Genomic DNA, 15,706 nt, shown 5'->3' with positions numbered 1-15,706 from the left:
GTATGGTTGAAAATAAGGTACAATAAATAAGGTATACATACGTACAAAGTTTTAAATGTAAACAAAACGTAAATTTTTGGCTCAACTTTGATCTCTCATAGGTCGAAAACAAAAGAGTTGCGACCCTATGTTTGTACAAAAAATTTGTATTATTTTGGCAAGTACTACATCCTAGTAAAATTTCCCGATTAAAAACTGAACCACCCTGTATATATGATGTATATATCGGTATATAGCGCCATCTAGTAACCATATCAAATTTTTGTATTAAAATAATCAATTATAAATCATATTCTAAACAAATTTTATCTGAAACAATTTTTGATCAAATTGAATTTTTTTTTCACCGTACTATTCACAGGGAAATCAAAGATTCTATAATTTCGATTATTCGAAAAAAATGTTTTAATGAAAGTTGTTACTGGCTCGATTCTAAATAAGATTTGTTTGAAAAAGTTTTTGATTCAAACAATAATTATGAAGATAACCTCAAAAAAATGTTATATATATGATATATATCGGTATACAGTGCCATCTAGTAACCATATCAAAATTTTGTATTAAAATAATCGATTATAAATCATATTCTAAACAAATTTTATTTGAAACAATTTTTAATAAAATTGAATTTTTTTTCATCGTACTATTCACAGGGAAATTTAAGATTCCATAATTTCGATTATTCGAAAAAAATGTTTTAATGAAAGTTGTTACTGGCTCGATTCTAAATAAGATTTGTTTGAAAAAATTTTTGATTCAAACAATATTTATGAAGATAACCTCAAAAAAATGTTATATATATGATATATATCGGTATACAACGCCATCTAGTAACCATATCAACATTTTTTATTAAAATATGTAATCCATTATAAATCATATTCTAAACAAATTTTATCTGAAACAATTTTTGATCAAATTGAATTTTTTTTCACCGTACTATTCACAGGGAAATCTTAGATTCTATAATTTCGATTATTCGAAAAAAATGTTTTAATGAAAGTTGTTACTGGCTCGATTCTAAATAAGATTTGTTTGAAAAAATTTTTGATTCAAACAATATTTATGAAGATAACCTCAAAAAAATGTTATATATATGATATATATCGGTATACAACGCCATCTAGTAACCATATCAACATTTTTTATTAAAATATGTAATCCATTATAAATCATATTCTAAACAAATTTTATCTGAAACAATTTTTGATCAAATTGAATTTTTTTTCACCGTACTATTCACAGGGAAATCTTAGATTCTATAATTTCGATTATTCGAAAAAAATGTTTTAATGAAAGTTGTTACTGGCTCGATTCTAAATAAGATTTGTTTGAAAAAATTTTTGATTCAAACAATATTTATGAAGATAACCTCAAAAAAATGTTATATATATGATATATATCGGTATACAACGCCATCTAGTAACCATATCAACATTTTTTATTAAAATATGTAATCCATTATAAATCATATTCTAAACAAATTTTATCTGAAACAATTTTTGATCAAATTGAATTTTTTTTCACCGTACTATTCACAGGGAAATCTTAGATTCTATAATTTCGATTATTCGAAAAAAATGTTTTAATGAAAGTTGTTACTGGCTCGATTCTAAATAAGATTTGTTTGAAAAAATTTTTGATTCAAACAATATTTATGAAGATAACCTCAAAAAAATGTTATATATATGATATATATCGGTATACAACGCCATCTAGTAACCATATCAACATTTTTTATTAAAATATGTAATCCATTATAAATCATATTCTAAACAAATTTTATCTGAAACAATTTTTGATCAAATTGAATTTTTTTTCACCGTACTATTCACAGGGAAATCTTAGATTCTATAATTTCGATTATTCGAAAAAAATGTTTTAATGAAAGTTGTTACTGGCTCGATTCTAAATAAAATTTGTTTGAAAATTTTTTTGATTCAAACAGTAATTATTAAGATAACCTCAAAAAAATGTTATATATATGATATATATCGGTATACAGCGCCATCTACTAACCATACCAAAACTTTTTATTAAAATAATCAATTATAAATCATATTCTAAACAAATTTTATCTGAAACAATTTTTGATCAAATTGAATTTATTTTCACCGTACTATCCACAGGGAAATCAAAGATTCTATAATTTCGATTATTCGAAAAAAATGTTTTAATGAACGTTGTTACTGGCTCGATTCTAAATAAGATTTGTTTGAAAAAATTTTTGATTCAAACAATATTTATGAAGATAACCTCAAAAAAATGTTATATATATGATATATATCGGTATACAGCGCCATCTAGTAACCATATCAACATTTTTTATTAAAATATGTAATCCATTATAAATCATATTCTAAACAAATTTTATCTGAAACAATTTTTGATCAAATTGAATTTATTTTCACCGTACTATTCACAGGGAAATTTAAGATTCTATAATTTCGATTATTCGAAAAAAATGTTTTAATGAAAGTTGTTACTGGCTCGATTCTAAATAAGATTTGTTTGAAATTTTTTTTGATTCAAACAGTAATTATTAAGATAACTTCAAAAAAATGTTATATATATGATATATATCGGTATACAGCGCCATCTACTAATCATATCAAAACTTTTTATTAAAATAATCAATTATAAATTACATTCTAAACCAAGGACAGTAGAATCTAAAAGGACTGCTACATTCATTGTTGTGACAACGTGCCCGCACACTACGTCACACCATTTGCCACGCCCAGTCAGCTGTTATTGTGTTCTATGCGTTTGCTGTGTATTTTTAGAGGTTATATCGTATATCGTAGACGTATTCATATAACTTCAAAAGTAAATCTTGTATTGACAAAAATTTTATTACAAAAATATAAAAAGGAAACTCAATTTATTTTTAAAATAAACTAAATTTAATTTAACGTTTATCTTACTTTGGGTTAATTAATTATAATTTTAAAATAAATTCATATTTTTGAAGTTTAATTTTTTTGGACGTATTATGTCTATTTCATATAACCTCTATATCATTTCTGTCTTTATCATATAACCTCTAACACACAGCAAACGCATAGAACCAATGATAGTTAACAGGGCGTGGCAAATAGTGTGACGTAAATTGCGGGCAACCAACCCGTAGTGGGCTACAAAAATACAATGAATGTAGCAGTCCTTTTAGATTCTACTGTCCTTGATTCTAAACAAATTTTATCTAAAACAATTTTTGATCAAATTGAATTTATTTTCACCGTACTAATCACAGGAAATCTAAGATTCTATAATTTCGATTATTCGAAAAAAATGTTTTAATGAACGTTGTTACTGGCTCGATTCTAAATAAGATTTGTTTGAAAAAATTTTTGATTCAAACAATATTTATGAAGATAACCTCAAAAAAATGTTATATATATGATATATATCGGTATACAGCGCCATCTAGTAACCATATCAACATTTTTTATTAAAATAATCCATTATAAATCATATTCTAAACAAATTTTATCTGAAACAATTTTTGATAAAATCGAATTTTTTTTCACCGTACTATTCACAGGGAAATCTAAGATTCTATAATTTCGATTATTCGAAAAAAATGTTTTAATGAAAGTTGTTACTGGCTCGATTCTAAATAAGATTTGTTTGAAAAATTTTTTGATTCAAACAGTAATTATTAAGATAACCTCAAAAAAATGTTACATATATGATATATATATATATATATCGGTATACAGCGCCATCTACTAACCATATCAAAACTTTTTATTAAAATAATCAATTATAAATCATATTCTAAACAAATTTTATCTGAAACAATTTTTGATCAAATTGAATTTATTTTCACCGTACTATTCACAGGGAAATTTAAGATTCTATAATTTCGATTATTCGAAAATAATGTTTGAATGAAAGTTGTTACTGGCTCGATTCTAAATAAGATTTGTTTGAAAATTTTTTTGATTCAAACAGTAATTATTAAGATAACCTCAAAAAAATGTTATATATATGATATATATCGGTATACAGCGCCATCTACTAATCATATCAAAACTTTTTATTAAAATAATCAATCATAAATCATATTCTAAACAAATTTTATCTGAAACAATTTTTGATCAAATTGAATTTATTTTTTCACTAATAAATTTTTCAATTTTCAATTTTTTTCACCGATTCACTGGGCTATTCGGTTTAAACCCGAATGTTTCTAGTTCTAGGTCTAGTGTTAGTTCTAGTTTTACACTAGTACTATCACTAGAACTAACACAAGACCTAGAACTAGAATCATTTGGATTTAACCGTCTTGACAGAAGCACGGCTGAATTATGTGGGACAGTGCAAGTGCACAGTAGTTTCGTAACTACGGTTACAGCATTCATATACAGGTTAGTTTAAAACGACGTTTAAATATTTATAGGAGTAGTGCTAATGTAGTGCTAATGAACATGGGTCCGAAATATGGGGTGTTCCATTTAAATTTACGAAGTTGTACCTTGTACTTTGTTTTTGCAACACCCTGTATAAACAAAAATATTTTTAGGTTATGCACCTTCGAGCACCAAACAACTTTATATATAAACATTTTCTTCTAGCGACACCCTGTAAGGAGATATCGCACTAATTGGACACCCTGTATATCGGTATATGTCCATTATAGCCAAAAGTCCGTTATAGAAAAAATTTTCATCATTTTCAACATTCTAGTTTTAGTTCAATAATATACAATTTAGCGCTATCTAGTGCTTACCAGCGCTACTTAACACTATTACTAGAATTATTACTCGACCTAGAACTAGAATCATTAGGGTTTAGCAGTCTTAAGAGACGATCGGCTAAACTAGAATGTTTCTAGTGTTAATTCTAGTTTTAGTTACATAAAAATATACAATCTAGCGCTATCTAGTACACTATTACTAGAAGTGCACAATAGTTTCTTAACTATGGTTACTGCATTCATATATTGCGACTTATATGAAATTCCCGGTATATAGTTTGTAAATGTTGTTAGATTTCAAAAATTAATCGATTTTATTTTATGTTTTTAACAATTGTTTAATATAAATTAAATATTTTTACTGTAGTTTTAACTGTTTTATTAAAAATAACCTAATATTTATTAATACGGACCTGATGTCATAAAATTTATGACACGCGCCTGCTCGAAGGTTAATTAGTAATAATAACATGCACTAAAAAAGCAGTTAACAAAAAAAACTGTAAGCAAAAATGAATTCGCAATCAAACTGTACACATTCACATCACACCCATTGTTGTTCGAATTTTTATGGTCTTATTTTTGTTGTGGCCTTTTTAAAATTACTTACTGTAGTGAGGGGGCGACCTTCGCGTTTCACTGTGATGTCTCGGCCTGCGCCTCCTCCGCCGCGGCGGGCCCCCGGACCAGGAGATCGCCTCCGCGCTCGACACAGACTCTATACACGAACACCCCATCCATACATTTTATAATTAAATTTCATATCTCGTCTATTAACCTATCTAACAACTAAATATAGTAGATACCACATGCCCAAGATATCAAATTATAACCAAATTAACTAATACATACAAAATAGTTTCTTAAAAATAAAATTATTTTACCTCTATCGGCGCTCGAAACTTCTTGACTATCCAATACGGTTTCTTCGTCATCGGTGGTACGTCTTCTATCGTCTCTTCGAGGGTCTTTACGGGAACCTCGTCCGCCTCCACCTCGATTAGGACCCCCGTATTGTCGTCCGGGAGCGTTTCCAACGCGTTCATCTGTATCGGGGGTTTGATGTCGAGAACCTAATTCATTTTTATTTAAAAAAATTAAAGAATTAATAACATTTTTAATAAATTTAATTATTTTTTAGAACTAAAACTAAAATTTCGAGTTTAATCAAATTGACAACCGAAATGTCAAGCAGGATGTCACTCGAATGTCATTTAGTTCTAAAATGTCAAAAAAGGTCTAATTATATTGGTACTCATCTAATTCTGGAAAGTCTATTGATGATTTATTTGAGTTTATTTTTGATCTAATGGTACAATATGTCTAAAATGTTTTCTGAAATTTTTATGTCAATCGGAGTAAAAATGTACAATGACGTACAAAAGTCTATATACAAATATACAGCATTGAATTATGAGATTTTTGTAAAACATAATAAGATAATATTTTAGAAAATTAGTATTAGTGGGATTACAAATATAACCCTGTATTTGTAAAAAAAAGAAATGATTGGGTTTGACAAGACAATAATAATTAGGAAAGTATGACAGATAAAATAGCAAATAAGTTGTCCATTTGCCTATTATATAGTAACTAACTTTCCGTTAGAAATGTCAACCTCAATTTTGACATATTTGTAATCGTCATGAAAAATCCTTTAAAATGAGCCCAAAACATGATACGTTTAATTCCAATATTACGAGAGATATAAGCACCTTCCGGTTTGAAATGTCAATGTCATTTTGATATATTAAAAGTAACAATTAACACAATTAAACACAATTAAAAGTAGAAAGTTCCAACTCTTTGGTTTTTTGAAATAAATGTATCGTGTTTGGACGCATTTTAAAGGTTTTTTTAATAAAAAAATAGATCATGGAAGAACACCATGAAGTTATCCATTAGTCTATTATATGATAACTAACTTCAGACTTAAAATGTCAACCTCAATTTTGACAAGTTTGTAATCTTCACTAAAAATCCTTTAAAATGAGTACAAACACGACATATTTATCTTTAATATTAATGAAGTTATGGTTAACTTTCGGTTAGAAATGTCAACCTAAATTTTGACATATTTGTAATCATCGTGAAAAATCTTTTAAAATGAGCCCAAACATGATACGTTTAATTCCAATATTACTCGAGATATAAGCAACTTCCAGTTTGAAATGTCACTGTCATTTTGATATATTCTTAATTTTATAAAATGTCTTAAAATTTGTCACAAAAACAAAAATATAATAAAAAAGTTCAGAAATTAAGGTTGGTATTAATATTTAACAATTAAATTGCTATCTTCATTGTTGTCAACTTCAAGTTTAATGTTTTTTAATCTAATTTTTTTGTTTTTTGAGATAAGTGCGTCATGTTTGGACTCATTTTAAAGGTTTTTTTAATGAAGATGACAAATATGTCAAAATTGACGTTGACGTTTCAAACCGGAAGTGATTGTATTTCCGTTAATATTAAAGTTAAATATGTCGAGTTTGGACTCATTTTAAAGGATTTTTTATGAAGTTGACAAATATGTCAAAATTAAAAGTTGAAAGTTCGAACTTTTTGGTTTTTTGACATAAATGCATCGCATTTGGACTCATTTTAAAGGTTTTATAATAAAGAATACATCATGAAACAACACCATGAAGTTGTCCATTTGTCTATTATATGATCTAATTTCAGGTTTAAAATATTAACCTCAATTTTGACATATTTGTAATCTTCATTAAAAATCCTTTAAATTGAGTACAAACACGACATATTTATCTTCAATCTATTAATGAAGTTATGAGCAACTTCCGGTTTGAAATGTCAATGTCATTTTGATATATCCTCAATTTTTATAAAATGTCTTAATATTTGTCACAAAAATAAAAATATAATAAAAAAAATCAAAAATTTAGGTTGGTATTAATATTTAAAAATTAAATTGCTAACTTCGGGTTTAATGTTTTTTATTCTAACTTTTTTGTTTTTTGAGATAAGTGCGTCATGTTTGGACTCATTTTAAAGGTTTTTTTAATGAAGATGACAAATATGTCAAAATTGACGTTGACGTTTCAAACCGGAAGTAATTGTATCTCCGTTAATATTAAAGTTAAATATGTCGAGTTTGGACTCATTTTAAAGGATTTTTTATGAAGTTGACAAATACAGTGTGACCCATTTGAAAGCGGGGCACCCTCGTAAAATCTGTATTTATTACCCGATTTCGACAAATTTTTTTTTGAATTGCAGAGCGTAAGAAACTGTACCTTAGGTCAAAGTCATATTTTTTTTTGAAAAACCAAGGCCTACTATTTCACTTTTTAGGTGCAAAAAATGAAGAAATCATATTAGGAATTTTTTTACAAAAAATCTGAGGGCATATACCAAATTTCATCAAAAATGGTTACAAATTAACACCGTTCAGATAATTGAAAAATATAACTTTTTATCAATTAATTTCATCTGTAACAAATGTAAATAGTTTTTGTTATTATTGTCTGGATTTTATTAACTTTTTTGTCATGGTTTACTAGATCAGATCAAATAAATTCATAAAAAATGATATTTTTCAATTATCCGCAACGGTTTTAATTTCTAACCATTTTTGATGAAACTGCCCCTAAAAAATTTCCTAATATGATTTCTTCATTTTTAACACCTAAAAAGTGAAAAAGTAGGCCTTGACTTTTCTAGGAAAAACATGATTCTTTGTCCGAAGATAGTTTTTTTATGGTGTATAATTCAAAAAAAAAAATTGTCGAAATTGGATAATAAATACAAATTTTACGAGGTGTCAAAATTAAAAATTTTTGAAGAAAATAATCTAGTTTGATTTTGCATTTTTAAAACGCTTTTTTAACAAAAAAATATTAAGAAACTTTGGAAAAATTCAAGAATCATCATGTGGCTTAAAAATCGACGATTTTTTTTTAATCAATTTGAAACGACCCAAAAACCATTTTAGTTATAAAACTTCTATTATATGATAACTAACTTCAGGTTTAAAATGTCAATCTCAATTTTAACATATTTGTAATCTTCATTAAAAATCCTTTAAAATGAGTACAAACACGACATATTTATTTTCAATATTAATGAAGTTACGGTCAACTTCCGGTTAAGAACGTCAACGTCAATTTTGACATATTTGTAATCGTCGTGAAAAATCCTTTAAAATGAGTCCAAACATAATACGTTTAGTTTCAATATTACTCGAGATATAAACAACTTCCGGTTTGAAATGTCAATGTCATTTTGATATATTCTTAATTTTTATAAAATGTCTTAATATTAAATTTGTCACAAAAACAAAAATATAATGAAAAAATTCAGAAATTAAGGTTGGTATTAATATTTAAAAATTAAATTGCTAACTTCATTGTTGCTAACTTCGGGTTTAACGTTTTTTATTCTAACTTTTTTGTTTTTTGAGATAAGTGCATCATGTTTGGACTCATTTTAAAGGTTATTTTATAAAGATTACGAAAATAATAATAAAATTAAAGTTGACATTAACACCTGAAAATGTTTTCTTAGCCGTGCGTCGAAACTCTTTCAAAAAACATCAAAATTATTTTTAGGCGCACCTCTAGTGTTAGTGCAATAAAATATGTTGCATTTTTAGTGTTATCTTATGCAAATGACTATATCAAGCGAATCGATGCAGAAAATTCAGCGACGAAGCGACAAAAGAAATTCTTTTGGCCAAATTGTCAAACATTAAATGAGCCTAATTTTTAGAAACTTTCTAGAAGAGATATTAGCTTCATATTAAAAGAAATGTGCAAAAACCCTAGAGTTATGCACCAAAATTAGCTGACCACATCTCGAGTTTATTTAATAAGTCTGTACATCCAAGAAGAGTTCTACTCTACAATGGATTTTTCAGCAGTACACCCAGAAGAAAATCTACTCTAGTCTACAACTAGAATTTACTCAGTGGATAAGGGAATGGATTTCTGGTCCGAATGGACCTTTTTGGAAGTGATGGAAAAATTTGGAAAAAACGAAACACGGTGATGGAGTTGAATTTGGTACCAATTACAAAGCATGGCAGAGGTAGTGCCATGGGTTATGGACCGGTATAAATTAAAAGTATTTTAGAACAAAATTTGAAGCAGGAAAACTTGGCTCTCGAGGATCGCTGGATATTCCAGCAAGATATGCACCTCCTGAGAGTCCCGAGTATACAGCTTTTTGAAGGTTATCTTCTGACGTTGCATAGAAACAACATGAATTATCTTGATAGCAATGAGGTCACTTTTTATGAGGAGTCTTTAAAAATCAAGACACAACCACCGATTTTTTTTTCGTTTGAGCCATACTCTTGATTTACAGCGTTGAAAAGTACTGGTATATCATGGAAGATGTAAAACTTGTCCTTTTTAAAGAAGAAATCGCTAAATCTTTGCCAGTAATATATCTCAATACACCTCAAGATGTTTCCAATCAATTACTATCATTTTGACACACTCCAACAAGCTTTTTATATTTCCTAATTTCTTTGTAATTCTTCCAAAAAACGTCAAAATTATTTTTTTTAATTCTTTGGTAATCGTAAAGTATCTTTGAGTACTTTTTAATCGATTATAACCATTTTGGCTCACACCAATTAACTTTTTTAATGTTCAAAACAATCCGAATTTTCTGGAAAATATCTCTTTTAATATTATTAAGTTCCCTCGTGTTTGTGAAATCACCTCAAGATGTTTCCAATCAATTAGTATCATTTTGACACACTCCAAAAAGCTTTTTATGTTTCCTAATTTCTTTGTAATTCTTCCAAAAAACGTCAAAATTATTTTTTTTTAATTCTTTGGTAATCGTAAAGTATTTTTGAGTACTTTTTAATCGATTATAACCATTTTGGCTCAAACCAATTAATTTTTTTAATGTTCAAAATCATCTAAATTTTCTGGAAATTAACTCCTTTAATATTATTAAGTTTCTTCGTGTTTGTGAAATCATCTCAAGATCTTTCCAATCGATTAAAATTAATTTTTTTAATTCTTTGATAATCGTAAAGTATCCTTAAGCAGTATTTAATCGATACTACCATTTTGGCTCACACCAATTAACTTTTTTAATGTTCAAAACAATCCGAATTTTCTGGAAAATATCTCCTTTAATATTATTAAGTTCCTTCGTGTTTGTGAAATCACCTCAAGATGATTCCAATCAATTAATATCATTTTGACACCCTCCAACAAGCTTTTTCAATTTCCTAATTTCTTTGTAATTCTTCCAAAAAACGTCAAAATTATTTTTTTTAATTCTTTGGTAATCGTAAAGTACCCTTTAATCGATACAACCATTTTGGCTCACACCAATTAATTTTTTTAATGTTCAAAATCATCTACATTTTCTGGAAATCGTCTCCTTTAATATTATTAGGTCCCCTCGTGTATGTGAAATCATCTCAAGATGTTTCCAATCAATTAATATCATTTTGACACAATTCAAAATGCTCGTTTTATTTCCTGGCATCTTTCTAAGATTGCCAAAAAACGTCAAAATCGACTTATTTAATTTTTTCATGCTCCTTAAGTATCCTTAAGGAGCTTTTAATCGATTAGTCCCATTTTGACATTTTTATACACTAAATCACATTCACCCACGCATTATAAATATTAAGAATAAGGGTTAAAAAAATAAAATCTAAAATTATGTAACGTGACTCGGTGAACCCTTTAGCAAAGCCTTTTTTTGTAAAGTGATTGCTCATTTGCACGCGATGATATGTAAAAAAATAAATATATGTGTATATACATTAGAAATTTTAGATTTGTTAGTGGCACAAAATAAAAAAAAACATATTTTAGAGTTAGTACAAATTAAATAGACGAGAATTGCTTGCTGAAAGGGTACCACGAGAGTCGATTCGGGTTTAAATAAAAAACCAGCTACGAAAAAAACCCAAAAATAAATATAAAGTATGATTAAGAAAACGAAAAGAAAACACAGGGTGTTTTTTTAATCAAGTTATATTTCTAAAAAATTCTCACAATAATATTAATACGACATGAGTTTTTATATCAGCCAGTCTTTTTCCGTGGCAGTCTCGCGCTAAATCAATGCCTCCGTAGCGATTTTTATTATTTTGCAAATCGGCAAACTCCCAAGCCGGGCCACGGGTCCGGGAGTTTGTCTCGAGTACCCTTGCAGCAAGGCTCTTTTTTTCTTTTTAGTTATTTTTTAAACAACTTTAAGTTCTTTTTTCCCGTTTTTAATGTTAGGTTATGTCGAGAGATAATGGTTTGGGCAGGTTAAACACACTTTTTTAACATCTCAACTTGTATTAAGATTAAAAAAGGGGTGATAAATCCTGCAACAAAACGACGTTTCCATAATTTTTTTTTTTTGGCAACCTTGTCTCGCCTTTGCATCATTTTTTTAATTAATTATTCAATAATCTCCGATATAGTTTTTGGGTTTTCCTTTTGCCCATAAAAACTCAATCGCTGATCAACTAATTTTATGTATACTTAGGTTTTTTTTTTTTGCGGACAACGTTTATTAATATTTTTTTTTAATTTTTCGTTCATTTCGGAATATTTCTCAAAAACCTTTATAGAAGATGCAGTTAAATGAATAAAAAATAATTTCGTTTTGAAAAACTGCATGTTCCATTTTATACGGTTTTTCTTTTTTTCTTTTTTAATTACATTACACTGCCATATATATAGATTTAAAAACGAAATTCGAATCGGCTTAAAACCGATTCCAAGAAAGTTATACGACTATATATTATACATAGATCCATTAGGGAAAAGATTAAAAATCAAAAATCGTTCAAATAAACTAAAGAATAAATTCTTATCAAGTGAAAATAGAAAAAAGATTTTTTTGTCTCTCAAAAATCAATGTCACTTTAAATCGTTTAAATAGGATCATTTCCAAAAGTGTATTACGACAATTTATATATACATACATCGTTTAATAAGGTTCGTTATTTAATCGTTTTTAAAGATGCTAAAAATTAAAATAAAAAAATACTTTATAGAGAAAAAAAAACATTAACTTCCTTTTAAATTTAAATTAAACAGTGCGAATCATAAAAATGTTTAAATCAATACATTTTTATGGCCCCCCTGTATATACAGTGATACAACAAAGCCTACTTCCTAAAATGTAATTTGATAAAAATTTTAAAACGATTAATTAGTCTATTATTTTATTATTAGTCATTAAATGTTTGTCTAAATGATTTTTTATTATATTTAAATTTGGCCAGAATAATTAATAACTAATTAGACATTATTAAAAAGATGTCTGAATGCTTTAGAATTAATTCACAGCTATTTCAGGTTGTTCAAAATGTGATTGATGATCATTGGAAACTTGTCTAAATGATTAAGAACCATATAGGAGCTATTTTAGGTTGAGCTAAGTCATTAAATGTTTGTCCAAATCATTGTAAACTTGCACAAAGCTTTTTAAATTTGTCCAGAATAATTTATAACTAATTAGTTATTATTGAAAAGATGTCTAAATGATTTAGAATTAATTCACAGCTATTCCATGTTATTCAAAACCATATCTAAGGCTATCCAGAGCAAGTTTACAACGTTGGAACGTTATTCAAAGCTATTTCAGGTTGTTCAAAATGTGATTGATGATCATTGGAAACTTGTCTAAATGATTAAGAACCAAATCGGAGCTATTTTAGGTTGTTCAAAATGTTTGAAAAGTGATTAATAATCATTAGAAACTTGTCTAAATGATTTATAACTGGTTTTTATCTTTTCCAAATCAATTCAAATGATTATAAACTGCTTATGAATCCTTTTAACTGATATTTGCACCTACAACTCCTCTTTCGCAATATAACTACGTCCAACAGACATAAATTTCCTTTGGATTTGATGTTGTGCACAAAAAAATGGTGTTTTAACGTTAATGAAAAATTGAAGCTTAAATTGAAATCAGATACAGCTTCGTGAAATTGATTCTTATCCATGTAAAACCGTTTAAATGATTCCAACCCAGTTTAAATAACTGTTTCATAGCTTTTTCCGGGTTTTCAAAGTTATTGAAAGGTGGCTAAATCGTTGTAAGTTTGTACAAAGCTTTTTAAATTTGTCCAGAATAATTTATAACTAATTAGTCATTATTTAAAAGATGTCTAAATGATTTAGAATTAATTCACAGCTATTCCATGTTATTCAAAATGACTCAAAACCATACCTAAGGCTATCCAGAGCAAGTTTACAACGTTGGAACGTTATTCTAAGTGATTGGAGATCAATAGAAATTTGTCGAAATGATTAAGAACTGGTTATCAGCTATTTCAGGTTGTTCAAAATGTAATTGATGATCATTGGTAACTTGTCTAAATGATTAAGAACCAAATCGTAGCTATTTTAGGTTGTTCAAAATGTTTGAAAAGTGATTAATAATCATTATAAATTTGTCTAAATGATTTATAACTGATTTTTATCTTTTCCAAATCAATTCAAATGGTTATAAACTGCTTATGAATCTTTATGACTAATATCTGCACCTACAACTTCTCTTTGGCACTATAACTACGTCCAACATATATAAATTTCCTTTGGATTTGATGTTGTGCACAAAAAATGGTGTTTTAACTTCAATGAAAAATTGAAGCTTAAATTATAGTCAGATACAGCTTTGCAAAATTGATTCATAGCCATGTAAAACCGTTAAAATGATTCCAACCCACTTCAAATAACTGTTTCATAGCTTTTTCCGGGTCTCCAAAGTTATTGAAAGGTGGCTAAATCATTGCAAGTTTGTACAAAGCTTTTTAAAGTTGTCCAGAATAATTTATAACTAATTAGTCATTATTGAAAAGATGTCTAAATGATTTAGAATTAGTTCACAGCTATTCCATGTTATTCAAAATGATTGAAAACCATATCTAAGGCTAACCAGAGCAAGTTTACAACGTTGGAACGTTATTCAAAGTGATTAGAAATCAATAGAAATTTGTCGAAATGATTAAGAACTGGTTATCAGCTATTTCAGGTTGTTCAAAATGTAATTGATGATCATGAAAACTTGTCTAAATGATTAAGAACCATCTCATAGCTATTTTAGGTTGTTCAAAATGTTTGAAAAGAGATTAGTAATCATTAGAAACTTGTCTAAATTATTTATAACTGGTTTTTATCTTTTCCAAATCAATTCAAATGATTATAAACTGCTTATAAACCCTTTTAACTGATATTTGCACCTACAACTTCTCTTTCGCAATATAACTACGTCCAACAGATATAAATTTCCTTTGGATTTGATGTTGTGCACAAAAAATGGTGTTTTAACTTCAACGAAAAAGTGAAGCTTAAATTGTAATCAGATACAGCTTCGTAAAATTGGTTCATATCCATGTAAAACTGTTTAAATGATTCCAACCCAGTTTAAATAACTGTTTCATAGCTTTTTCCGGGTCTTCAAAGTTATTGAAAGGTAGCTAAATCATTGCAAATTTGTACAAAGCTTTTTAAAGTTGTCCAGAATAATTTATAACTAATTAGTCATTATTGAAAAGATGTCTAAATGATTTAGAATAATTCACAGCTATTCCATGTTATTCAAAATGATTCAAAACCCCACCTAAGGCTATCCAGAGCAAGTTTACAACGTTGGAACGTTATTCAAAGTGATTGGAAATCAATAGAAATTTGTCGATATGATTAAGAACTGGTTATCAGCTATTTCAGGCTGTTCAAAATGTAATTGATGATCATTCAAAACTCGTCTAAATGATAAAGAACCATATTGGAGCTATTTTAGGTTGTTCATGAACCTTCTGACAAACTGTTGTATTTTATGTTATGATGGCACAACAAAAGTATGAAGAAAGAAAGTAGTAAAATATGGAAATAATAGACTTCTTAAATCTTTTGTTAAAAAATTTCATTCTAAATTACATTTTGGAATCTGAGATATCATTTTCTTTATTTTATTGGACTTTATTATATCACTGTATCAATGTAAAAACTTTTTTCATCTGTTTGAAATAAAGCAAGCTTCTTCATCAAATCAAAA

At 27.6% G+C, this 15,706-nt stretch overlaps 1 protein-coding gene across 4 annotated transcripts in view; it reads right to left on the bottom strand.

Annotated features, from left to right (window-relative positions):
• The window catches only part of LOC111421353 (synaptic functional regulator FMR1), a 32,475-nt gene that overhangs the window by 1,064 nt on the left and 15,705 nt on the right, over window positions 1–15,706 (bottom strand). For 3 of the 4 annotated variants that reach the window (XM_023054493.2, XM_023054494.2, XM_023054495.2), the window contains 2 exons: window positions 5,590–5,778; window positions 5,316–5,423 (listed from right to left, as the gene is read on the bottom strand). In XM_023054493.2, the coding sequence (XP_022910261.1) occupies window positions 5,316–5,423; window positions 5,590–5,778 (297 nt within the window). The remainder of the gene's footprint in view (window positions 1–5,315; window positions 5,424–5,589; window positions 5,779–15,706) is intronic. The other variant, XM_023054496.2, reaches the window with a different exon arrangement.

This window comes from Onthophagus taurus, chromosome 3 (assembly GCF_036711975.1).
Source record: "Onthophagus taurus isolate NC chromosome 3, IU_Otau_3.0, whole genome shotgun sequence".
NCBI lineage: Eukaryota > Metazoa > Arthropoda > Insecta > Coleoptera > Scarabaeidae > Onthophagus > Onthophagus taurus.
The sequence above is the reverse complement of the archived record's forward strand: the minus strand, read 5'-3'. Positions and strand labels throughout refer to the sequence as shown.